This window comes from Lynx canadensis, chromosome D1 (genome assembly GCF_007474595.2).
Source record: "Lynx canadensis isolate LIC74 chromosome D1, mLynCan4.pri.v2, whole genome shotgun sequence".
NCBI lineage: Eukaryota > Metazoa > Chordata > Mammalia > Carnivora > Felidae > Lynx > Lynx canadensis.
In genome coordinates this window covers 99,909,326-99,935,551 of record NC_044312.2, presented here as the reverse complement: position 1 = coordinate 99,935,551, position 26,226 = coordinate 99,909,326, and the positions used below count along the sequence as shown (strand labels likewise).

The 26,226-nt window shown below is 47.6% G+C and overlaps 1 protein-coding gene and 1 non-coding gene across 13 annotated transcripts in view; one reads left to right on the top strand and one right to left on the bottom strand.

The window, feature by feature from the left end:
- The window catches only part of AGBL2 (ATP/GTP binding protein like 2), a 47,089-nt gene extending 41,183 nt beyond the window's left edge, over window positions 1-5,906 (top strand). For 8 of the 12 annotated variants that reach the window (XM_030333973.2, XM_030333975.2, XM_030333983.2 and 5 more), the window contains 3 exons: window positions 377-496; window positions 3,562-3,648; window positions 5,181-5,906. In XM_030333973.2, coding sequence (XP_030189833.1) covers window positions 377-496; window positions 3,562-3,648; window positions 5,181-5,354 — 381 coding nt within the window. In that variant the 3' untranslated portion in view covers window positions 5,355-5,906. The other 4 variants (XM_030333980.2, XM_030333979.2, XM_030333982.2 and 1 more) reach the window with 4 other exon arrangements.
- Window positions 5,907-6,878: 972 nt separating this feature from the next.
- Window positions 6,879-6,990, bottom strand: LOC115526609. The gene has a single exon (XR_003972664.1). It is a non-coding gene; the product is annotated as a U6 spliceosomal RNA (small nuclear RNA).
- Window positions 6,991-26,226: the final 19,236 nt, after the last annotated feature.

The window sequence follows — 26,226 nt, the reverse complement described above, 5'->3', positions numbered from 1 at the left end:
GAATGGGGTAGAGGGAAGCTATTTTGAATTCAGAGCTCTTCCATGGGTTCTCTGGACATCTCTGAGCAGATTTCCACCCTGGCCCCTGCACTACCCTCTGCCATGGCACTCTGGTCTGGATTTTGGCCATGTCTGGATTTCCAGAAGAAACGGGGGTGCTGGAGAAGTGGTGGCTGGAGCTAGCCCAGGATTGCTGCGTGGCCGAGGTGTCAGGCCTCGTCCAGGATGGCTCCTTCCCAGTCTTCTCCCAACGGCCACTGTTTCCTAAAGATGAAAATGCTTTCCGATGTGGGCATTTTACTGTTGGGTGGATTGGGTCAATTATAAGTAGCTTAATTGCAATGGATCAATTGAAAAATATTCTCTTTGCACTCAGTCCTTCCAGGAAAGGGCAGGGTTTGCTTCTTCTACCCTGCAAAAACAGCCTACCTTTTTCAGAAATTCAGAGAATGCCAGTTCTTCAGCGATGAGAAATGAAAAACCGAGGTTGAATGAGGTAGTAGTTTTGCCTGACCTTTTTTTTTTTTTTTTTAACTTCCACATGGAGAATGTGTCAAAACTTTTAACTCCTACACAGAGCGCCTGAGTGGCCCATTTGGTTAAATGCCTGACTCTTGATTTTGGCTTAAGTCATGAACTCACAGTTCATGGGATTGAGCCCCGAGTGGGGCTCTGGGCTCACAGTGGGGAGCCTGCTTGGGATTCTCTCTCCTTCTCTCTCTCTCTGCCCCTTTCCCACTCTGTCTCTCTCTTGCTTGCTCTCAAAATAAATAAACGTTAAAAAAACACTTTTGGAGGGTAATATATTTAAAGTGTACAATGTGATATTTGGTATCCGTACACACTGTGAGAAGGTTCCCACCACTGAGTTCCCACCACTTCACATAGTTACCATTTTTTTTCTTTAATAACTGAAAGTGTATGGTCTTTTACCATCTTCTGCCTATTCCCTCCACTCCCCAGCAACCACCATTCTACTCTCTGTTTCTATGAGTTTGACCTTTTTTTTTTCAGTTCCACACATAAGTGATACCAGGCAGTATTTGTCTTTTTCTGTCTAGCTTATTTCACTCAGCGCGATGCCCTCTAATTTCATCCATGTTGTCACAGATGGCAGGATTTCCTTCTTTTTTAAGACTGAATAATATTATTTGCAAATATTTTCTTATTCCATAGGTTTCCTTCTGATTTTGTTTTTTTTTTAGGTTCAAAAAAATTTTTATAAGTAATCTCTACCCCCAACATAGAGTTTAAACTCACAACACTGAGATCGAGGTTCACATGCTCTACCGATTGAGCCAGCCAGGTGCCCCTGCCTTCTGATTTTATTGATGATTTGCCGTGCAGAAGCTTTTTAGTTTGCTCTAGTCCCACTTGTTTATTTTTGCTTTGGGGATCAAATCCAAAAAATCATTGCCTAAACCATTGTCAAGGAGCCTACCTCCTGTGTTTTCTTCTAGGAGTTTGACAGTTGCAGGTCTTAAGTATAACTCTTTAACCCATTTTGAGTTGACTTTCGTGTATGATACAAGATAGGGGTACAGTTTCATTATTTTGCATGTGGACGTCTAGTTTTTCCAATACTGTTTATTGAAGAGACCATTTTTCCCTGTTGTAAATGCTTGGCTCTTTTGTAAAAAAATTAATGCACCATATATTCATGAGTTTATTTCTGAGCTCTCTATTCTGTTCCATCTTTGACTCTTTGTTGTAGATTCTCTGATTTTTCCAATTAGCACATCTGTCCCACAGGCTGAAGAATACAATAGCCCCCTATGTCACTCTTCCCTGTCAATGCCACCGGGAGCAGGGAAACATTAAAATCAGTGGGGACATTGACACTGCTTTGGAGTAGACACCACTGAAGTCTGACCACGGATATTGGTGGTTTGTGATTTTTTTACCCAGAGCATAAGAACAGGTGGTTTCATCATCTGTCCACCCCTGCAGTCAACAAATTGTACTGTGTGACCACCACACGCCACACGCTCTTCTGTGTGCTGGGAATGCAACATCGAACAAAACACCATCTCTGCCTTAGGGACCTTAGAGTCTACTGGGGATTTTAACAAAGAAGCAGGAAATTACATCACAGAGTAGGTTGCAGAAGGAGCACAGAGGAAAGGCACCCAATCATTTTTTTAGTACTTTGGAATTATGTACCTATAAAATACTTGTGTTTTTTGGGGAGGCGCCTGGGTGGTTCAGTCGGTTGAGCGTCCGACTTCAGCTCAGGTCATGATCTTGCGGTCGGTGAGTTCGAGACCCACGTCGGGCCCTGTGCTGACAGCTCGGAGCCTGGAGCCTGCTTTGGATTTTGTGTCTCCCTCTCTTTCTGCCCCTCCCCCACTCATGCTCTGTCTCTCTCACTCTCAAAAATGAATGTTGAAAAAAATATTTGTGTTTTTGATGTATAAAAACAAGTTTTGGTGGGGTGCTTGCCTGGCTCAGTCAGAAGAGCATGCAACTCTTGATCTTGGTATCATGAGTTTAAGCCCCACGTTGGGTATAGGGATTACTTAAATAATAAACTTTAAAAAAAGTAAAAATAAAAAAATAAGGGCCGCCTGGGTGGCTCAGTCAGTTGAGCATCTGACTCTTGATTTCAGCTCAAGTCATGATTTCATAATTGGTGAGATCGAGCCCTGCATGGGGCTCAGTGCTGACAATGCAGAACCTGCTTGGGAGTCTCTCTCTCTCTCCCCTTCTCTCCGTTCCTCTCCTGCTCACACAAATGCTCTCTCGCAAAATAAATAAACATTTAAAATTTTTAAAAATAAATAAGTTTTCGTATAATAGTATACAACTCTTATAGACAGGGTGCAAAATAGGCCCTTTTCCTGCAGAATGCTACCCTGTGTTTAACAGTGACATAATGAGGTCTCACTCTGTCACACCAAAGAACCCCCACCGAGCTGGCTCTGTTAGGCATGGAGGGCAATTTGGTGTCTGGTGTGACAGTGGCAAGATCACAGCTTTCAAGTCCCTCTTGAGTTCAAACTCCAGCCTTACTGTCACTTTCCTTGAGTTACTGAACCACCCTGGGACTCAGTTTCTGCCTCTAAAATATTGGAGTAATAATCTCCACATCATAAATGTTGAGAAAAGGAGATGTGAAACTGTGTAAAATGCCTGGCATCTTGTAGGCAGTCCATAAATAAGTAGTTTCCTTCTTTTCTTTGAATTATTGTTCATTTGTGTCTTGATTCTCTTTCCGTGTTACAGCATTGTAATGAATTAACATGTGTGAATAGAAAAACACTCAATGTAGGGGCGCCTGGGTGGTTCAGTTGGTTGAACATCTGACTCTTGATTTCAGCTCAGATCATGATCTCACGGTTTGTGGGTTCGAGCCCTACATTGGGCTCTGTGCTGACAGTGTGGAGCATGCTTAAGACCCTCTCCCCCTCTCTCTCTGCCCCTCCCCTGCTCTGCTCTGACTCTCTCTCTCAAAAATAAATAAACCTTAAAAATTTTTTTTAAATGCCACCCAATGTATATTCTATATAATCACATTCGTGCAAGTGGAAAATGTAGTGAGAAAGTGCTCATCTATTTCAGTCACAGTTACATGGAAGAGACAAGGGCACCTCGCTGGACCCATCAAAAATGACCTCGATTCTGACTAAGAGTAAAGAGAGAATGCAGGTATGTCACTAATCTATATATACACACCTATACGCCAGCAATTAATTTGACCTGGTTTTCAAGTGCCTTGTGTGATCCGGGGGGGTGGTGATCCATGGTGCACAGTTCACCTCCTAGGGTTGGTGCTGCTCGGGGCACGGCTGAGGCGTTTTGCCCCCTGCGCAGCTACAGAGCCCCTGGCCACCAGGGGGCGCAGCCCACGAGGCACCCCAGGATAGGAGGAATCCCCCCTAGAGCTCAAAGCTTGCCGTGGAGAATTTAGTTTCATTACAGCAAACATTCGTTCGGCGGCTATTATTTTGTAACTCCATGGCGGCATTTCAGGTGAAACAGCGATAGTGAATAACGCATTGGTTCTCAGCCCTACGAGATGGTAACAACAAACCCGGGCGCCGCCCTCAGTCTCAGTAGTGAGGTGTTCCTGGCCAGTGTTACCAGTGATCGTTCGATACCGAGGATTGAGAATGGTTTCCTTTTTAAAAGGACTAAGTTAGAACGAGTTCATCGTTATCCCCTAGTAACATCTCTCTTGCTCATTTGCACTGGCATATTCCTTCCTGAGAAGGAGGAAAAAGAAGTGGAGAAACAGCTAGTAAGCTGAGAGCTCTGGGTATGTCTCTGGGCGGGTGCTGCTCACGTGTGCCCGCCGGCGAACAGCGTGAGCACCGCTGGAGTAACGTGGGCAAACTAGAGAGAATGGACGGCTCTCCCAGGGTGACGTCCCTCCTGGCTTCCCAAGGCTGCTGTTCGGGACTTCTCAGGTTGGCGCTCCCGGGTAGCCATCAGTATCTTATGGAGAGTCTACGAGGGGCAGGGCCCCTTGAGGACTGTAAGACATAATCCCTCCCTTCAGTCCGCCATCCTCCGGGAGGATGAAGTCCAACCCCCGTGGCCTAACAGAACCGGGACAGCAGTGGGAAGAGAGGTACAGGGGAATTCAAATCAGAGAGAATTTCGGTCCTGACAGGCAGATGAGCCACGAACTGCCCCCTCTCGTCTTCAGCATTCGCTCAGGACGTCGCCAGGTTGCTCACACCGTATCCCACAGCTGAAACCTGCTAATTGGGCAATAACACCTAACGGGGAATTCAGTTAAACCCAGAGTGGCGGGTGAATGCCATCCAGACCTCTACCTTCCTTTTCTTACAATTTCTGGTGGAACGTTTCTCTAACATGGGCGTTTAACTTGCAGGTATAGGTAAGCAGAAGTGAAAACAATGGGGCAGCCTCCACCTTGAAAGACCGAGTTCTTCCCTCTGTGTAATGTCTCTAGACAGCTTATGAAATGTAGTCGTTGAACTCAGGGCGATTAAAATATTGCCCACGGACCAACCCTTCTTCGGCTCTCTGAAGGATTAGGGCAAATGCTTGATTCCTCTGTGCTCTGGAACAACATCAATGACTATACTTCGGCATTTGGGGAGAAACGCAAATACTTCTCACAAACTCCTGGTAAAACCAACCCCAACCCTAACTATGACTTCAGAAATCGCAACATAAAGTGACTCAACTTTTATATCTTGTTTGCCCAGACAGAGAAGCCAAGACCCACAGTGTCGTGCTCTCCCAAGAGAAGCACAAACTCCAGCCAAGAGCCAGCTGCAGATATGAAGTCACACTGGTCCAGGAACAGATATCCTGCCACAAAGAGAGGCCGCGCCGCCATGACGGTTTACCCCTCCTTGCACATATACACGTACCCATAGGGGGCCTTGGCCACACAAGAGCGTCATTGGCAGTGGGGCTAGACACGTTTTGTAATGAGGGGAGTTGTGTGACTTGGGGTACACTGCGTTGTGTGCTCATGGTGCACTGACCTTGCGCTGTGTGCTTACATTGCATGCATGCCCTCAGGACTCATACCTCACGAATCAGGTTTTTTTTCATAAAGCGAAATTATGTATACAAAAGCTTCCTTTATCAGAAATTGAGGTGTGTGTTCATGAACCCCACAGCACAGATATACTTCATTCTAACCAATAGATAGTCTTTCTAAAATTATGTGCAAATTAACTTTAAGAGCTCAAATTCTGTTTTAAACCTATTCTGGGAGTGTGCTGTGTTTAAAAAGTCTTGAGTCAAAGCTTTCTGGCAATGAATGGTCAGACTATGATTATCAGATTGGCTCATGGTGGCTCATTGGCTCATACCACACAGAGAGAACAATTCGTGTATTTGCCAGTTTAGTCTTACATATATTATGTTCAACACGGTTACGTATGTTTTTTAACCCATTGATTAAAATTCTTTCTCTCTAACCAGTTGTTTCCTTTGATTGATCGACTGCATAACCTTAAGTGAACAGGTGTTTTATATTGTAGATCTCTCGTGAGCACCGAGCACAGTCAGCAGACTATAGCCTGTCATGTTAACAGGCTGGAGTCGTGTTGAAGAAGGTCCACTCTGGCTCATGCCAGGCCTCCTGCTCTGACTTTCCCCTCTTCCTGTCACATTGGATTGAAAGTTTCCTGGTGTGTTTTTCACGATCGCCTGTAAACTCCTTCAGCCTCCACCCCTACCTGGATGACTAATGATTAGGACCACATGGCAACACAAATTCTATTACAATTCCAGTATCTGTGCCTTTAAAAAAAATTAATAGACTTGGGGCGCCTGGGTGGCTCAGTCGGTTGGGTGTCTGACTTCGGTTCAGGTCATGATCTCGCAGCTGGTGGGTTCGTGTCCCACGTCGGGCTCTGTGCTGGCAGCTCTGAGCCTGGAGCCTGCTTCGGACTCTGTATCTCCCTCTCTCTCTCTGACCCTTCCCCACTCATACTCTGTCTCTCCATCTCTTAAAAATAAATAAACATTAAAAAAAGTATAAATAAATAAATAAATAAATAAATAAATAAAATTAATAGATTTTATTTTGAGAACAGTTTTAGATTTACAGAGAAACTGAGGAGACAGTACAGAGAGTTCCCCTATATTACCCACCCTTCCACCCTCCACATACACGGTGTGTCATTTAAAAAATTTTTTTTAATATTTTGAGAGAGAGCATGCGCACATGAACAGAGGAGGGGCAGAGAGAGAGGAGAGAGAGAATATCAAGCAGGCTCCACACTATCAGCATGGAGCCCAACGTGGGGTTTGATCTCACAAGCGTGAGATCGTGACCTGAGCTGAAATTGAGTTGGACGCTAAACCGACTGAGCCACCCAGGTGTCCCCATGTGAGTCTTTTTAAAGGGAATCTGCTCGAGCTCTTTTTCATTTGTTTGTTTGGTTTCTGGTATGGAACGCTTCAGGAATTTTCATCTCTTCCTTGCCCAGGGGCCACGCTAATCTTCTCAGGATCTGTATCCGTTTTAGTATAAGTGCTGCCGAAGCAAGCAGGCACCTGCCTGTTCCACACCTTACACCCTAAAACCTAAAGCACAGCCAAAACCCCACTTTTTGTCCCTAAGAGGATATCTTTCAAGGACAAGTCCCCAGACAGCTACAAACTGCTGAGGGCAAACCTTTGTATGAAAGTTGTTCAGAAATACTTGTCTCTTTGGGAGAAAGTTTATAAAGAGCACCCCAGTACGGTGATGTTTTTGGAATCAAATATCAGAAACGATCAGATTTTTTTTAAGTGCTTTTGAAAGCAACAAACTCCCAGGGGAGTGGGGGAGAGCTTCCTGAGAGATGGGGTCTGAATGCTAAGGTATTGAAAGGGAAGAAGGAGAGAATCCATGTAATCCAGACACGGCCTCCACGTCCAATAATTGCCTAAACATTGTGGCAGTTCCATTTTGAGACCTGCTCAGCTCACAGGCCTGCAGAGGGGTAGCTGTTTGTTTTCTTTAGAAGAAAGCAAGCCTTCCTGCTTGGATGATTAGGAAGAAGTGCCTCCCCCCAAACACACACACACACACACACACACACACACACACACAGATTTACATGCTGCAGCATCTAGCAGCCCGTGTGTCTTTCTCATTTTGCTTTTGGTAGGAGGTTGCGAAGGGTGCCTCTAGCTGGAAACTTATTATTTTTTTTAATGTTTATTTATTTTTGAGAGGGAGAGACAGAGCACGAGCAGGGGAGGGGCAGAGAAAGAGGGAGACACAGAATCTGAAGCAGGCTCCAGGCTCTGAGCTGTCAGCACAGACCCTGACTCAGGACTCCAACGCATAAACTGTGAGATCATGACCTGAGCCGAAGTCGGACCCTCAACCGGCTGAGCCACCCAGGCGCCCGTAGCTGGAGACTTTATTTTATTTAATTAAAAAAAATTTTTTTTAACGTTTATTTATTTTTGAGACAGAGAGAGACAGAGCATGAATAGGGAGGGTCAGAGAGAGGGAGACACAGAATCTGAAACAGGCTCCAGGCTCTGAGCTGTTAGCACAGAGCCCCTCTCGGGGCTTGAGCCCATGGACCGTGAAATCATGAGCTGAGCCGAAGTCGGCCACTTAACCGACTGAGTCACCCAGGCGCCCCGCGTAGCTGGAAACTTTAAAATGACAAACTAAGGTAATTGATTTTGTATGAACATAATAAATCTCATGCTGCAGGAGAAACAACCCAAAGCGTCTTGATCACTAAGAGTTAATCATGAGAATGGAGCATTTTAGTCGGGTCAGAGGCCAACATCTACCTTATATTCAAGAGTTGTCAACAAAGGTTAAAGGCGGCAGGGTGTTGCCTGGCTGGCTTAGTTGTTAGAGCATGTGACTCTTGACCTCGGGCTCAGGAATTCGAGCCCCACCTTGGGCAGAGAGATTACTTAAAAATATATATGTATTTAGGGGCACCTGGGTGGCTCAGCTGCTTAAGTATCCAACTCTTGATTTTGGCTCAGGTTTGTGAGTTCAAGCCCCACGTCAGGCTCTGAGCTGACAGTGTGGAACCTGCTTGGGATTCTCTCTCCCTCTCTCTCTCTGCCCCTCTCCCTCAAAATAAATAAATAAATAAATAAATAAATAAATAAATAAATATTTTTTCTAAAAAGGGAAAAATAATCTATATCCTATTTTGTCTGTAAGTTAAATACACAATCACTAATGGTATGTTTTAAGATTCAAGAAGTATTTCAGGTAAACCTGTTTTCTTTAGAAGCCTTACTTTTGGGACCATGTAGTCACAACCAAGGTCCTGTGGCAGTACTCGTTTCTGTTTTTGGAGAAGTGGCAACTCTTGAAAGTGGTAGAAACAAGTCCAAACAGGTAAGGTGATGACAGTAAGCATTACTCTTAAGTTTCTGATGGAACATTAGATACAGGAACTCTGTATAGACACAGAAGCTCCTTAAAAAAAAAAAATCTAGGGGTGCCTGGGTGGCGCAGTCGGTTAAGCGTCCGACTTCAGCCAGGTCACGATCTCGCGGTCCGTGAGTTCGAGCCCCGCATCAGGCTCTGGGCTGATGGCTCGGAGCCTGGAGCCTGTTTCCGATTCTGTGTCTCCCTCTCTCTCTGCCCCTCCCCCGTTCATGCTCTGTCTCTCTCTGTCCCAAAAATAAAAAAAACGTTGAAAAAAAAAAAATCTAGGTATTTTTTTCCCCCATTTGTCAATGTGATCTTTGGTTTAGTTATGTTGTCACCAATTTTGATCCCAGCTTTTAGCAAAAATGCTACGCAGAAGGCTCTGCTTTGCAGAAATAGAACTGCTAACTTCTGGTTTTCCGGGTTGTTCTCCGACTAGTTCTGCTTTAATTACCTAGAATGGCAGAGATGTTTCCAGAGCACAGAGACTTGGGGCCTTCTGCACAGGATGCCTTTGATGCCACAAAGCCTACTCTGTCCTTTAAACTACAAAGACAAACTGTAAGGCATGGCTAGGTTTAGCTGAGCTACATTCCACCAGGGACACTTCTGTTTCTTAGCGGAATATTCCTGGGGAAGATAAACTCACCCTTGTTCATCCTTGCCGAGGTCCAACATCCTTTATCCCCTTGCCCTCACCTCCATGCTGCCTGATCAACCACAAGGAAGCTCAGAGGTGATTTTCCTCTTTAAGTGGGTTCCAACTTAACTCTGTGCAGCTGGGTCACATGGTCTCTGAGAAATCAGCTTCCACAAGACATTGGGTTCAGAAAGGCATTGTTTTAATTAGCGTGTCTACAAGACAAAGCTCTAGTGACAAAGCGTATACCACATGTCCAGAGGAACAGTTGCGCAGTAAGGGTCAAAAGAAAGGAAGATCCCTAAGAACATAGAAAGAAATAGTAACAACTTGAAAATTCGGACTCCCTGCTATATTCTTCCCTAAGATATGTGCTACTCCCACAAATCCATCGGAAAGAACGCACTGAGCAGTGACTGACTTGGGAACGACCGAGAGTGCAGAGACGCGTGAGACGCCATTCCTGCCCCATGAAAAACTAAGACTTGTTCTGCGCTAAAGCTTTAGAACATGGTAGTGGGTTAAAGACAATCACCAACTTAAATTTAAAACACCTGGGTTTGAATCCCACCCAGGCTGGCGGGGGACGGGGTGGGGGGGTGCAGTTGCTCAACAGCTCTGGACCGCTCTGGTGAAATAATCTCTAAGGCCTCCTTGTTTTTCAAAATCACATTTTTTGGAACACTTCTCACAGCCGTCACTCATGCAATAATGTGCCCGAAACAGCCTCCCTCTTCAGCCCGGGGCCAGCACCCGTCTCCTCTCTCCTCCTTGGGGACACAAACACTCCGGTTGCTCAAAGGATAGCCCCTCCCGTCTTACCCGCGGCCAGATTTGGTCCAGGCCATCTCTCCTCCCGGTCCTTTGAACTGGCTATTCCCGGACCGACCGTAGGATTCGGTGACCGGAAATTACTTCAATAAACCTCTTGGCAGCCCAGCTCAAGCCCCAGCCGCTCTCTTTTCTCCCTCTTGGCCTCACTTGCTCCGCCATTCAGCTCAGACTCCGGGGCACAGATGTCACCCACTCTCTTGCCAGCACTCCAGAGTCTTTGCTCTCTGTCCTTCTGCCGCATCCACCTGGTAGTTCCTCGCCTTTGGATCAGCCTAGCCATCCCAACCATCTGTCTTCTCCACTCCTACACCCAGGCTGCCAACATGGCTGCAGGAAACCATGCCCCCAAGAGAACTGGAGCCACTGCTCATGGATCCCCTCCAGCCTCTGGAATTAACTCTCTGTTTCTGAAACTGAAGTTCCCTCATCCTTCCCCACGCAGGGCTATTTCACACCACCTCCAGGTTCCTCAAGTGCCCTGTCCCTCCCTGTTACCACCACCCTGCCAGCAAACAACCTTACGAGGAGGTAGTGGTTGAGAAGGCAGGCTCTGGTGGGGTGGGGGTAGGAAGAAAAATTCAAACAAGTTCTGATCTGTCTCTAGTGGGTTTATGTGTTGGTATTGGTAAAATGATTCTGAAACCTTTTCAGATGTATTCTAGGATTTGAGCAAACGAATACAAGAGTTGATGTTGAGTCAGATAGAGGGAGTGCTGGAGTTCTGTAACCATCACAGTGAAATGGACCAGGCAACACTCATCCTTGGAGGCCAAATTTAGGAGGAAATATGACGATGAGGAGGAGGTTTTAAAGTGTCCACTCAGAAAACAAACAAACGGTCTACTCAGATTGCATATTAGTTCAAAGGGAAAAAATATTAACTATGTCATGGAGAAATTGGATGCACGTTGACAGAGTGACCACCGAGGGGCAGAAAAGAAAGAAAGATGTTCTCTTCCATCCGGCATTGTTCCATATGGTGCTTTGCCTGAATCTGCTACCGCCGTGCAGCCAACAAAGCTGGACAAAGTCGGCACCAAAGGCAGCAGAGCTGGAGGATGGTAAGGCCGCATCTCTGAAGGCGTCAGTGAGCTGCTGAATAAATTAACCAGTCCTGGAGGTGCCCTGCGTCTGGACTGCTTGTTTATGTGAAGCAATAATTGCCTTTTCTTTGAATCTTGTTGTCTTTTCTTTCCCTCTTGTGGATTGTACTTGAAATCCTTCTGGTTAGGAAAGGCAGCCAAATACACAAATTGGTGCACTGAAGTGGTCCAGGTGCTGAGGTAGAAGTCTGTAGGATGCAAAGGAAGGATTGGTGAGATCTGCCTGGGAAAAACCATCAAGACATTTCACGGGGCGCCTGGGTGGCTCAGTAGGTTAAGCCTCGGACATTGGCTCAAGTCATGATCTTACAGTTTGTGAGTTCAAGCCCCGTGTCGGGCTCTGTGCTGACAGCTCAGAGCCTCGGGGCTGCTTTGGATTCTGTGTCTCCCTTTCTCTCTGCCCCTCCCCTTCTCTGTCTCTGTCTCTCTCTCTCTCTCTCTCTCTGTCTGTTTCTAAAATAAACATTATTTAAAAATTTTGGGGGCGCCTAAGTGGCTCAGTTGGTTAAGCATCCGACTTCGGCTCAGGTCATGATCTCACAGCTTGTGAGTTTGAGCCCCGCGTTGGGCTCTGTGCTGACAGCTCAGAGCCTGGAGCCTCTTCAGATTCTGTGTCTTTCTCTCTCTCTCTCTGCCCCTCCCCCACCCACACTCTGTCTCTCAAAAATAAATAAACATTAAAAAAATTTTTTTTTAATTTTTTTTTAAAAACACACAAAAACGACCAGTTTGGTATAGTGGGCTACTATTGAGCAGGATCTTTTCTTAAAAACTGATATATCACTGAGCTGAGTCCTGAAAGGTGACAAGTGTTTGGGAAGTGGGCACGGGGGTGGTGGGCATGGAGGGAGCAGGGAGAGCCAGTTAACGTTCCAGATCCATAAGGAACAGGGCGGACCCAGCGTTGGAGGCTGAGAGGGCTCAGGGCCATGTCACAGATGGACCGTCCTGCAGAAGGGAGGTGCCGGGCAAGGGGACCAGCATGCTCAGATTTGCCTTATCATGGGCTCACCCCAGCCCCTCTATCAAAGGAAGGTCAGGATCCTGAAGACTAGAGGCCGGGAGGCCAGACTGAATCATTTAGGAGAACTATGATAACCTGAAGTTCTTAGAATGTTTATGGAGAGAGGGTTTTGGATTTACTTAGGAGGTAGAGGCCACAGGGTGTGGTCTCTGGACACGGAGGGGAAGGGGAGGGACTTATAAGCATGGTAACAACAAGGGTGTGACTGTTTAGCAGGACAGAGGATATAGAGGGAGGCTCTGGTTTAAGAAAAAGAAAACGGAGTAACTTCACTTTGGCCACGTTCCCTTTGAGGTACAGAAGAGAACGAAGTGGCGATGGAGGGAGACTGTCGAATCTAGGAGAAGCCTTTCCCAGCATCACCACGGCATGCAGATACTAAGAGCAGGCGGAGATCATCCAGGCAGGGTATGCAGAGGGAGACGCCCCGGTACCCGGGATACATTCAGGGAGCTAAGATAAGTGGTGTTGCAGAAGACAAAAGGCCATATATTTCACGATGAGATGAATATTCTAGAACAGTGCTTGCCCAATGGAAATATAATTCCAACCACATAATTTCAATATTTTAGTAGCTACCTCGGAAAAGTAAAAAGAAACAGGTAAAATTAATTTTAATAACATAGTTTATTTCACCTGAAATATCCAAAAAATTATTTCAACACGTAATCGGTATAAGAATATCAACGAGATCTTTTACAGTGTTTTTTCCTTGGGCAAAGTCTTTGAAATCTAGTATGGACTTACACCGACCGCACACCTCAGTTTGCACCAGCCCCATTTCAAGCGCCACCTGTGGTTTGTGACTGCCTAATCGGACAGTCCCAGTCTGAGGCAGATCTAGGTTTAAATCCTCCCTGAGCCCAAGTTTTCTCCTCTGTGAAATAGGACAGGATGGCTACCTCCCATGTAGGGTAAAGTTCATGACGCACAGCAGGCCTCTAACCAAAGGTGGTTTTTACAAAGGGAGGGAAGAGCTTCAGAAGGGGGGCAGTGGAGATGGTAAGGAACGGTTGAAGGTTTTATGTTTTCTTTAAGGCCGGTAGAGGCTTGGTATGTTTTTAGGCTATGGGGAAGTTGCTGGTAAAGAGGGAGACCTATGGAAGAAGGGATAAAGCAATGCAGAAAGTTTGAGAAGACACTGGAGGAGATGGAATTGAAAATTAGCCTTAAACCCAGAGCTGGGCACTTCTTTCTCTACGAACAAAGGGAAGGAAGCCAGGGTGGACAGGAGCAATGCTCACTCCCACTGTGTGGGGGGCAGTCTGTTCGGTACGTTGTGTGCGTTTTCCCATCCAGTCCGCCCAACTACCCTCTAAGGTGGGTCTTGCTAGTGTTCCCATTTACAGATGAGGAAATGGAGTCTTTCAGAAGGTAGCTTTCCTATGGTCGTAAAGCCAGTGGAGCCAGCATTTGAACCCAGGCATTCTTTTCTAAGTTTTTATTTAAGTAAACTCCACACCCAACGAGGGGCTCAAACTCTCGACCCTGAGGTCAAGAATCACATGCTCTTCCAACGGAGCCAGCCAGGTGCCCCCAAACCCGGGCATTCTGATGCCAGAGTCTAGAGCCTTCTTTCTGGTAGAATGTTCCTTATTTTGGCTTTGCCTTATGTTTCTTCATGATCAGATTCAGGGGATGCATTTCTGAGCAGAATACCACATAAGTGACATGTCCTTCTCAAGCATCACATCAGAGGGCACATGATGTCTATCTGCCTCTCGATGGTCACTCTGTCTATAGTCAATGTGGTGCTTGAACTCACAACCCCAAGATCGAGAGTCACACGCTGTACTCACTGAGCCAGCCAGGCGCCCCTGTGACTTTTCTATATGTTAAAAATTGTTTTGGGGCATCTGGGTGGCTCAGTCGGTTAAGCGTCTGACTTCGGCTCAGGTCATGACCTCACAGTTTGTGAGTTCGAGCCCCACACCGGGCTCTGTGCTGACAGCTCAGAGCCTGGAGCCTACTTCGGATTGTGTCTCCCTCTCTCTCAACCCCTCCCCACCCTGCTCATGCTCTGTCTCTCTGTCTCTCTCAAAAATAAATAAATATTTAAACAAATTTTTTCAATAAAAATTGTTTTTATTTTGGAACAATTTTTATAGAGATTACTTAAAAATAAAATATATTTTTTAAAAAGCCACAAAAGATAGAGTTCCCACATACCCCTCACTCAGGTTGTTTCTCATAATGTTATCATCTCCCATTACCATGGCCCATTTGTCAAAATCAAGAAGACATCAGTACATTACTATTAAACTCCAGACTTTCTTCAGACTTCACCGTTTTTTCTTTAAAGTCCTTTTTCTTTCCTGGATCCAATCCAGAACATCATATAGCATTTTGTCGTCATGCCTCCTTAGTCTCCTCTTGTCTGTTACCGTTTCCCAGTCTTTCCTTATATTTCATGACTTTGACAGTTTTGAGGGGTCCCAGTTAGGTATTTGGTAGAATGGTCCTCAATTGGTCTGATGTGTTCCTCGTGACTTGACTGGAGTAATGGGCTTCTGGAAAGAATACCACAGAGAAGTGTCCTTCTTATCACATTACAGAAGCTTTTAAAATTTTGTGGGCAAGTGTGTAGATCATCTTACAGCCACCCAAGACAAGCTTCATATGTAAGTTCCCTTGTTGAATGGCTGTCACCAGCCTGGAGTGGCCTTTCTTTGGTCTCTCTCTGCCCTCAGAATATGGGGGGTGATGTTAGAGTTCACCTGGGATGCCCCCAAGGTGGTTGCAAACCAACACCATGTTACTAGGTCAAAACTAAAAACCATATGACTGACCATCTCTAAAGATGCTAAAAGGGGGGCACCTGGGTGGCTCAGCCAGTTCTGATTCTGGCTCAGGTCATGATCCCAGGATGGTAGAATCGAGCCCTGCATCAGGCTTTGTACTGAGCGGTGGAGTCTGCTTAAGATTCTCCCTCTCTCTGTCTTTCTGTCTCTCTCTCTGTACTGCCCCCATCCCTCTCCCCTGCTCGCACTTGCTTTCTCGTGCTCTCCCTAAAAAAAAGTTAGGGGCACCTGGGTGGCTCAGTCAGTTAAGCCTCTGACTCTTGATCTCGGCTCAGCTCATGATCTCACAGTTGTAAGCCCAAGCCCTGAGTCAGGCTACACGTTGTCAATTCAGAGCCTGCTTGGGATCCTCTCTCCATTTCTCTCTGTCCCTCCTCCACTTGCTCTCTCTCTCTCAAAATAAAAAAGGAAAACATTTTTAAAAACCAATAAAGAAGAAAGCAGATCTGAGAGATTAAAAAAAAGCTCAGTCCAGGTAACATTCCCTAAACTCCTGGATGCAGCCATGCCTGAAGCCATCTACTTGTAAGAGTCAATACGTTCCCTTTCTCCCCCACATGCCCACCATCCCACCATCACAAAGCAGATTGGGTAGGATTTTATATTACTTGCACACAGAAAGTCCTAATTAAGATACCAGATAAGTATTTCAGTTGAGATAAGGCAATTTAAAAACCTTCATGAAGGGACATCTGGGTGGCTCAGTCGTGAAGCATCTGACTTCAGCTCAGGTCATGATCTCATGGTTCGTGAGTTCGAGTCCCACATCGGGTGAGCTCAAGCCCTGCTTTGGGTGAACACAAACCCTGCTTTGGGTGAGCCCCGCTTCTCTCTTTCTGCCCCTCCTGGGATTCTTTCTCTCTCTCTCTCTCTCTGCCCCTTGCTCACTTGTGCCCTCTGTTTCTCTCTCTCTCTCTCTCTCTCTCTCTCTCTCTCTCAAAATAAAATAAAATAAAATAAAACATACATGAGGAAAACTGTGAGATACATAATCCCATCTATAATTAGCTGAGGAACATGAAGGAACTCAGAGGAACAATGAGCAGGATGGACCTGGAAAGGACCTGAAATACAACAAATATATATTGAGTGCCTAGTATGTGCTTGGTATTGTTCTAGGCACTGAGGATACTGAAGTGAACAACAACAAAAAGACAAAAATCCCTGCCCTCTTGGACATAATTCTAGAATGTTGGGGGCAGGGGAACAAATTTAAAAATTATATAGTACTCTAGAAGGTGATAAAGCCTAGGAAGAAAAATAAAGAAGGGAGAATAGAGAATGCCAGCTTGTTTCTGAAATCTTCACAAGTGAGCCCGTGAAAGAGTGCTTATTCATCACAACTTTAGCACAAAGAGCTTAAGTGATTTGCTCAAAGTTATCAACTGCAAGTGGCAGAATGGGAATCAGAAAATAGGAAAGAAGTTATAGGACCTTTAATCTCTCTCCCAGGTTAGACTGCCTCCCAGCCCAGGAGTCTTTTAACTGGCAAATTCACTCATCTTTCACTGGGGTTCATTATTATTATAGATCTCTTGTCCTGTGACCTGAGGTCATACATGGGTAGAAATGGCTTTTGACATTACTGACCATCCTTCCTCTTCCAAACCTTTCTCTTGACCTCAGTGACACTGATGTTCTGGTCCTGTTTCCCTTCCCCTCAAGGGACAAATTAGTTTGCCCCTTTTGATTCATATTCCTCTCACCACATGAATATGGGTCAGCAACTAGAACTCACCATATTGAACTCTATCAGGGAACACCACTCATTTATATCATAGTCTTGTGAGTCGTTCAGTATGGAGATTGGGCAGCTGTATACAACAGCCCTATACCTTTTGCACTTCCCTTATCTATGCTACTGGCTTCCGTTCCATTTCTGCAGATTCTCCCCAAATTTCATGGGTAGCTTCTGCCCTGCACCATTGGAGAAAATGGTAAAGCACCCTGCATCCCCACCCACCCATCCTTGCAAGAGGTTCTTTACCTCTCTGTGCCCACAGCCATCAGTGGGGGCAGAGACGGTGGATATTTTGTTAGCACCACCAGCACACAAATCCACAAAGAATTCTTTTGGTAGATGGTCTCTAAGGTTAGATATTGTCTCGTTAGACACAATTGTTAGATATAAATTGTATTGACATCTAAATAATTTCTGGACTTGGTTAGAAGCAACTTGTAAGCTTCTTATAACTCTAAAACCTACAACTTGACATATTTCTGCGTGCCAAGCTGGGTAGGCATATTATTTCATTCAATCCTCATAACTGCATGGAGGAGACATTACATTGCTCATTCGTCTAAGATTCAGAGAGTTCCTGTGATCTAAGATCATGCACTGGTAGAAACAGAATTTGGACCCAGTCCATTGGACCTCAAAGATCATGCTCCTTCTGGTTGTGTAAGCTGCCCCCAGTATCACCTAGCACCATGCTGAGTACAGGACAGTAATAATTAAAACTATTTCAATATACAGCTAAAAAAAAATCTTATCCTATGCACAATTCCACTTACCATTCAGTAATAACCCTGAGAGGTAGGTAGTAGTGTCATCCTTAGATTTTGATACAGAAACTGAATAACAAAAGACAAAAAGTTTTCTGAATCATTTAGATACAAAGGAGAGCCAGGATCCAAATGCAAGTCTTCTCCAGGTACTCCATTCTGAGCCATGCTCTGTGTTGTTTGATACAGAACATGTGAGCTAGGGAATGAAGGGTTAAGGACGCCTTTTTCCTTTAATAGCCTGTAGCCTCCTAGGCACTGAAGTATGTGTTCATTCATGCAATATTTACTGAGCACCTAGTATGTGCCAGGCGCTGAATATGAAACAGTGAACAAAGGCTGTCCCAATTACTGAACTCCCGGAGCTTGCATTCTAGTGGAAGACAATTTCAGACAGTAAGTGCTACAGGACAATGTGGTAGGAAATAAGGGGTAGGTAAATTTAAATAGAGGTCAGAGAAGCCATTTCTGAGGAGGTAACATTAAATGAATGCATCAAGAGGCAACCTGCTGATGGATTCGTTGTTTGATATCAAACTTAACTAGTTTTTGTTGGCCATTAGGCTGTTTATGGGTTTGAATACCCTTTGTACCTCATATTGCAGATGCCCTGTTATGCCCAGAATTCGTGATCACCAAAGACCACCAAGGAGCCGAGTCCGATGCAAAAGCAAGGAGCCTTTATTCGAGCTATCTCGAGCTCAATCTCCTACCTGCACCGAAGCAGCGGTGAGATGCCGGAGAGAGAGCGAATTTCAAAAGCACAAAGGCTTAGGGGCGCTTGGGTGGCACAGATGGTTAAGGGTCCGACTTCAGCTCAGGTCACGATCTCGCGATCCGTGAGTTCAAGCCCCGCGTCGGGCTCTGGGCTGATGGCTCAGAGCCTGGAGCCTGCTTCCGATTCTGTGTCTCCCTGTCTCTCTGCCCCTCCCCCGCTCATGCTCTGTCTCTGTCTCAAAAATAAATAAAACGTTAAAAAAAATTTTAAACAAAAGCACAAAGGCTTATAGGGGTCTAGGGGCAGTTGGTGGGGTGATGGTCGTGGCCTTAGCCGATTAGCTGGGGAAGAATCAGAGTCCTGTTGTGCAGGTTGCCGGGTATGGTTTGAACAGGAAGTTTGAACAGGTGAGTGGGAAGTTACTCAAGGGGAGGTGGTTTTAGCAGGTGAGTGGGAATTTCTTTCTGCGGTTTTCCCAGAAAAGGGGGCCATGTTGGGGACAGTCACTCAAGATGGAAGACACAGGACAAAATGGAGTTGACCGGCCTAGGTCCGCTCTTTCATTCCCCCTGGTCATGTAGCTTATGGACCCAATCATGGGACCGGCTGCATTTCTGTTTTGTCTTCTTCTGTTACTAGGGGCTTGTACTGAGCACGGAGGACCATTAGTTGGACGGCTCCCACATGGTCCCTGACAAACTGGACCAGCCTGTTGATGATACAGGGTCCGAGGGTTACTAGTAGGAGCAGGATGGCGAGGGGTCCAGCAAGGGCCGAGATGAGGGTAGTTAACCAGGGAGACCAGTTGAACAAAGACTCGTACCAGGACTGAGATTGTTCTCTAACTTTCATTGTTGCAGCCCTTCCCTTATGAGGGCCATTGATTCTTTTACGACCCCCGAGTGATCAACATAGAAGCAACATTCTTCCCCTAGGGCTGCACGTAGTCCTCCTTGCTGCATGAATAATAAGTCTAATCCCCTTCTGTTTTGGAGTACTACTTCGGATAAAGAAGTAAGGGATTCCTGTAAATGAGAAATTGATTTCTCAATTCTTTCTATGTCTAAGTCAATGGTTGCCCTTAGGGTTCCGTAGTTTTTGTCCTGGATGACGAGTGAGGCTATTCCAGTCCCTGCCCCCGCTAATCCCAGTCCCAAGAGCGCAGCCAGAGTTAGGGTTGTAATAGGCTCTCTTTTACTTCGGGGGTTAGTAGAGCCTAACCTGTTAAGAATTTTTTCCCCCGAATGGTACACTAGCTTGGGGATCAACTGCAGGAGTATGCAGAAGCCTTCCTTCGAGGAGTTAAGGACTTGGGAGTGGACGCAGGGAGCGAGGTCGGTGGAACAGGCCCACCATGAATTTTTGGGGGAAGTAGATACACTGTCTCCCTGGGGACTGTTAGGGTTTCATTACAGAGATGTGACTTCCCGGGGGGCACGTGGCCTATGCAAGTGCCCGGTCCTGTTATTGCCTGGAGGGTTAGTCTTACAGTAGCCTGCTGCCATCTGCAGGAGTTAGAGTTGGAGGCTGTTGTAAAATTGCCTTTAATGGCAATATCTTCGTAATATGGGGGCCGGACATCTAGACAGAGCCAACAGGACTTGGTTGGGTCAGGCCTAGAAGTGTTTAGTACCTGGTATGCTCCGTGCTCCATAGGGGGTCTGTATCAGATAGTAAGTTGTGACCCGGGGCAGGAGATGAGGGTGACGCTCCGGTAGGGACAGGGGATGTGGAGGGCTGTGTGGCCAGCACCTGGGTGCTTCTGGGCGTGGCCGTCTGGGCGGGGGCAGGTCGGGGAACAAGTACTTGGTTGGGTCCTACCCCTGTGGGCAACTGCTGGGCAAGGGGGGTTGCTTGCATTCGGAGGGTAAATAACATTCCTTTATCTCTAGGCCCAAGTCTGACCTTGTCATAAAGCTTGACCCCCCAGGTTTTTCCAGCTTCCCACCCTGTTGCCTTTTTTCCTTGTTCTGTGAAAGATATTGACACAGGATTACCATGGCCCGAGACATATGGTGGTTGGGGGCCACTGGGCCGTGTTACCACGATGAGATCTCTGGTGCATGGTGGGGTCCACCAGATGTGTCCAGTGGTGACACATGACCAAGAGGCGCAGAAGTAGTCTGCCGCATCCCCACAAGTGTCCCCATGGTCTTTTCCACCGGGACAGACATAGAAGTAAAAGTCTTGTCGCCTGAACCCTGTGGTATCAACCCTGGGGTGGCCGGTATAAGGGGGAAACAGGCTTTCTAAGTCTACTCGTAATTCTGGGAACCATGTGTCTCTAGGGTGGGTCTGGGATGTCTGATTAAGTATTGTCCCTGAGCTGGTGTCTACAATCTGCCAGGTGATGTTTTGGGGGGCGTGGGGACTCCTGGCAGCATGAGCAATGACAAGCAGAGTTAACAGAGTTACCAATATCAGGTGGGTCGAATGCGCTATAGCTTGAGCTTGAGCAGGTTGTGTTGGTCCCGATTGACGGCCCATTGCGTGACGAAGTCCTTCCGGATCGTGGGGGGGGGGGGGGGGCCGCTGGCCGAACGTGGGTGTGATGGACCCAGGTCGTGATACCGTCTACTTTGAGAGTGGTGGGGGTTGTCAGCACCACGATGTAGGGTCCCTTCCAGCGCGGCTCGAGGGTCTCTTGGCGGTGCCTCTTGACGCAGACCCAGTCTCCCGACCTGTACTGGTGAGGTGTCAGGGTTGGGCTGGCCTCGTAGATGGCACGGAGGCGCGGCCAAATGTCCTCGTGCGCCTTCTGGAGCCCTCTCAAGGAAAGAAAAAGTTCTTGATCTTTAAACTCAGCAAGAAGTTCAGCTCGAAGGTTGGGAATAATAGGGGGTGGCCTGCTAAACGTGATCTCGTAGGGAGTAAAACCCAGAGTGTAAGGAGTGTTCCTAACCCGGTAAAGGGCATACGGTAGGAGAGTCACCCAGTCCTCGCCAGTCTCCATGGTTAATTTGGTAAGGGTCTCTTTTAGGGTTCTATTCATTCTTTCTACCTATCCTGAGCTCTGGGGCCTATATGCACAATGTAATTTCCCCCCACAGCCTTGGCTACTGCCTGCGTTACCTGCGAGATAAAAGCTGGCCCCGTTTCATGCTTGGTTGGGTATGCCTCCACACAGCCAGAGAAGGTGTCTGTAAATACTAAAAGATATTTATAACCATACTTTCCTGGTTTAACTTCACTGAAGTCGACCTCCCATTGGGCTCCCGGTCTGGTGCCTCTGAGCCTGCTTCCTTTTTTATTTGATGTGGCTCTCGAGTTGGTGAGTTGGCAGGTCTTGCAGGCACATACAACTTGCTCTATTTTGGTGTCCTGTTGGTGAATCTTGATTCCGGCATGTCGGATTAAGTCTTTTAATTTTCAGACCCCCATGTGAGTAGACCGATGCATGTGCTCTGATACTGAGACTCCGAGCCGGTCTGGCAGCACGAGCTCCTTGTTAGGTGTATACCACCATCCCTTTATCTCCTGGGCCATGGGGAGTTTCTTGATCCGCTGTAACTCCTCCTGGGAGTATTTGGGCTGGTCTGGTAAAACTGGGTCTCCCTGGTCTGGTAGTTGTATGGTCATGGTGGGGACTGGAGTAAGGCCTACTGCCTTGGCTGCCTGGTCAGCCTTTTGATTACCTCTGGCTACCGGGTTATCAGTTTTCTGGTGCCCTTGGCAGTGGATAATGGTCAGCTTGGCAGGAAGCCATAAGGCCGTAAGCAGGTCAAGTATCTCCTGCTTATTTTTTATAGTCCGTCCTTCTGCCGTCAGTAACCCCCTCTCCTGATAAATTGCCCTATGAATATGAGCTGTGGCAAACACATAACGGCTGTGTGTGTAGATGTTAAGCCGTTTTCCAGCTCCCAGTGTCAGCGCCTTGGTGAGGGCGACGAGCTCTGCTTGCTGGGCTGACGTTCCGGAGGGTAGGGCCTCCGCCCATACGGTGTCCGTTTCAGTGACCACCGCTGCACCCACATACCTGTGTCCGTCCTGCACAAAGATGCTGCCATCAGTGAACCAAGTAGCCTCGGCATCAGGGAGGGGCCCGGTCGGTCAGGTCCGTCCGGAATCCATGTACTTGCTCCAGGATCCCTGCACAATCATGTAGTGGAGCACCTAGGTCAGGGTCGGGCAGCAGAGTTGCAGGATTGAGGGCCGCACTGGGGTGGAACTGCACCCAGGGATGGTTGAGTAAGAGGCTCTGGTAATGAGTCATACGTGTGTTGCTCATCCATCTATCAGGAGGCTGTTTCAGGACCCCTTCAATGGCGTGTGGGGTCGTGATCCAGATCTCCTGTCCTAGGGTCAGTTTGTCTGCGTCCTTGACAAGGAGTGCTGTCGCCGCAATAATTCTTAGGCATGGCAGCCAGCCGGCAGCCACTGGGTCTAGCTTCTTGGACAGGTAAGCCACTGGGCGGTTCCAGGGGCCTAAGGCTTGAGTTAGAACCCCTTTTGCTATTCCCTTGTGTTCGTCTACAAAGAGGTGGAAGGGCTTCATAATGTCTGGCAGGCCCAGGGCTGGGGCACCTAGGAGGGCCTTTTTCAACTGATTAAAGGCAGTTTCCTCTTTTTCAGTCGATTCAAATGTTTTTCCCTCTTTGGTAGCTTCATATAGGGGCCTGGCGATCTCAGCAAAACCCGGGATCCAGAGGCGGCAATAGCTGGCCGATCCTAGGAATTCCCTTACTTCCCTTCGGGAGGTGGGAGTAGGGATCTTCAGGACAGATTCTTTTCTGGCATCTGATAACCGCCGCTGTCCGCCCTCCAGGATGTATCCCAGGTAACTTACCCTCTCCCTGCATATCTGAGCCTTTTTTGCAGATGCCTGGTACCCTAAGGCCTCCAGGGTAGCCAGCAGGTCCTGGGTCCCTTGCTCGCAGTCCTCGGCCGTGTCGGCAGCAATCAGGATGTCATCTACGTACTGTAGGAGGGTGAGGCCAGGGTGCTCCTTTCTGTACTCACCCAGGTCCTCGTGTAGTGCCTTGTCGAAGATGGTGGGAGAATTTTTGAACCCCTGAGGCAGCCATGTCCAGGTGAGTTGCCCGCTGTAGCCCTCCTCTGGATCATGCCACTTGAAGGCGAACAAGGGTTGGCTTTGGGGTGCCAGCGGCAGACTGAAGAAGGCGTCCTTTAAATCTAATACAGTATACCAGACCCTGGAGGGTGCCAAGGAGCTCAAGAGAGTACGTGGGTTGGGAACAGTTGGGTGTATGTCCGTGACCCTCTTATTTACTTCCCGGAGGTCTTGTACCGGTTGATAGTCATTTGTGTGAGGCTCTTTGACCGGCAGTAGGGGGGTGTCCCAGGCAGACTGGCAAGGAACTAGTACCCTTAGGCTTCGTAGTCTCTGGATGTGTGGCTGGATCCCCTTCTGGGCCTCCTGAGACATGGGGTATTGTTTGATCCTTACAGGACCTTCTCCTGGCTTGAGCTCTACCAGGACCAGGGTCCTGTGGGTGGCTAGTCCTATGCCCCCACCCCACCCCCCCATCTCTGCCCAAACTGAGGGGAATTCTTGTAGCCATCTGTCTATATTATCCTCTCTTGGGAGCGCCTCCTGGTGGAAGCTGTATTCATCCTCTAGTTTCATGGTCAGGACCTGGATGGGGTGGCCCTTGCCATCAGTGACCTGAGGCCCCCCTTGTCTGAAAGTTATCTGAGCTCCAATCTTGGTAAGTCCCGTCCTAACAGCGGGTAGGGGCATTCTGGTATTACCACAAAGGAGTGGGATACCTGACCCGTCCCCAAATCTACCGTTCTTCGGGTAGTCCATGAATACTGGCTCATACCAGTTGCCCCTTGTACCCAGGACTTCTTGCTGGCTAGTTTTCCTTGTGGGGTGCGGAGGACCGAATGTTGCGCTCCAGTGTCGACAAGGAAGTCAACAGGGGTCCCCTCCACTTTAAGAGTTACCCTGGGCTCGGGGAGAGGGTCTGAACCCCGACTCCACTAATCACTCAGTTCATCTAGCTCTAAGACTTTTACTCAATCAGTCTTGCTTCCCTTCCCGCCGGCCTTTTTGGACAATCTCGGGGCCAATGCCCTATCTCCTTGCAGTATGCGCACTGATCTTTCTGCAGCCTCTGCTTCCCCCCTTGGTGGTTCCTTTACCTCCTCTTGAGTCGTCCGCCAGCTGCCGGAGATGGAGGTCTCGTTCCTCGGGGGAGTCAGAAGTGGTAGCTAGTAGTATTTGGGCCAGGTCTCGAGTCTGCTTACTGCTGGCAGCCGCCATGGCGCGAGCCTACTTATCCTCAGGAGGCTCCTGGTTATTATATACCTTTTCAGCTACTACCAGTAAGTCCTGCAGACTTTTTTTCTCCTAGTCTATCTATTTTCTGTAATTTTTTCTAATGTCTATGGCCGATTGGTTTACAAAGGCCATGATAACAGCTGCCTTGCTTTCTGGAGCCTCTGGATCCATGGGAGTATAAGTACGGAATGCCTCCATGATCCGTTCTAAAAAGGCAGCCGGAGATTCATCTTTTTCCTGTTGCACATTTCCTACCTTGGCCAAATTGGTTGGCTTCCTAGCAGCCATTCGGAGACACCCCCCCCCCCCCATTAGAGTCTGGCGGTAGACCCGGAGCCTCTCCTTACCTTCTGCTGTGTTGAAATCCCACTTGGGCCGAGTTAAGGAGAAGGAGGCATCTATCTGAGCCTGGTCGGTGGTGGGATTCCCGTCTGCACCCGAAACTAGTTTTCGGGCCTCATTGAGGATTCTTTCTGTTTCCTCTGTCGTGAACAGGACCTGCAAAAGCTGCTGGCAATCATCCCACGTGGGCTGATAGATAAAAAGAACAGAGTCTAATAAATCAATAAGCCCTGCAGGTTTCTCGGAAAACTTAGGATTCTGAGCTTTCCAATTGTAGAGGTCACTAGTGGTGAAAGGCCAACAGTGATAGGGCTGATTCCCCTTTGCATCTGGGGGTCCGGTGGCTCGCAGGGGCAGAATAGTGGAGTCAGCGGCAGAGGCAGACTGCTCCCTCTGAGCCCTTTGTCTGGTAAAGGGTGGGCTTCCCACTGGAGCGTTTCCGCCTCCCGCTCTCAGAACAGCGTCTGCCTCCCCCAGAGGGGGAGGATGGTGTTCTTCCGGCATCCTAGGGGGTTATATGGGGAAGGAAAAAATAATTCTTTTTTAGTCCCTCCCCCCCCCCCCCCCCCGTAGGACAGGGTAGAGGGGTGCTGAAGGCTGGGTAAGACTTTTCTTGTTCTCCTTCTTCTCTGTCCCCTGCAAAGCAAGAATGGGTTTTGGCTCTGGAGGGCGTGGGGCTAGAAAGGGCTTAAGACAAGAGGGTGGGTCTTCTACAAGGTCCTGCCAAGTGATAATGTAAGGGAGCTGATCAGGATGGCCCGTCTTAGGCCGAGAGATGATACCCCTGACTCGGTGGACGGTAGGGAGGTTGAACGTGCCCTCTGGCGGCCATCTGACATTGAAAGCTGGCCACTCGCTAGAACAAAAAACCTGCCACCAACCCTTTTGGACTTCCACACTGAGGTTGTTAGCTTTTTGGCTGACATCCTTAAAGTGATCAATCATAATACTTAGAGGAGTAGTCTGAGTCTGTCCCATAACATCCGTCTAGTAAGTCCACAGAACAGAGAAACACAGAAACAGACAGACAGAGGGCCCCTAGAAACAGTCTCCCAACTCCGTGGAAGCAAAACTGAAAGCTAGACAATGGCCTCACGCCGACCGGCGGGAGCGACCCGCCTCGTCTCAGACCTTTGAGGGGAATCCACATCCCTCTAGAAGGGAGGATTGGAA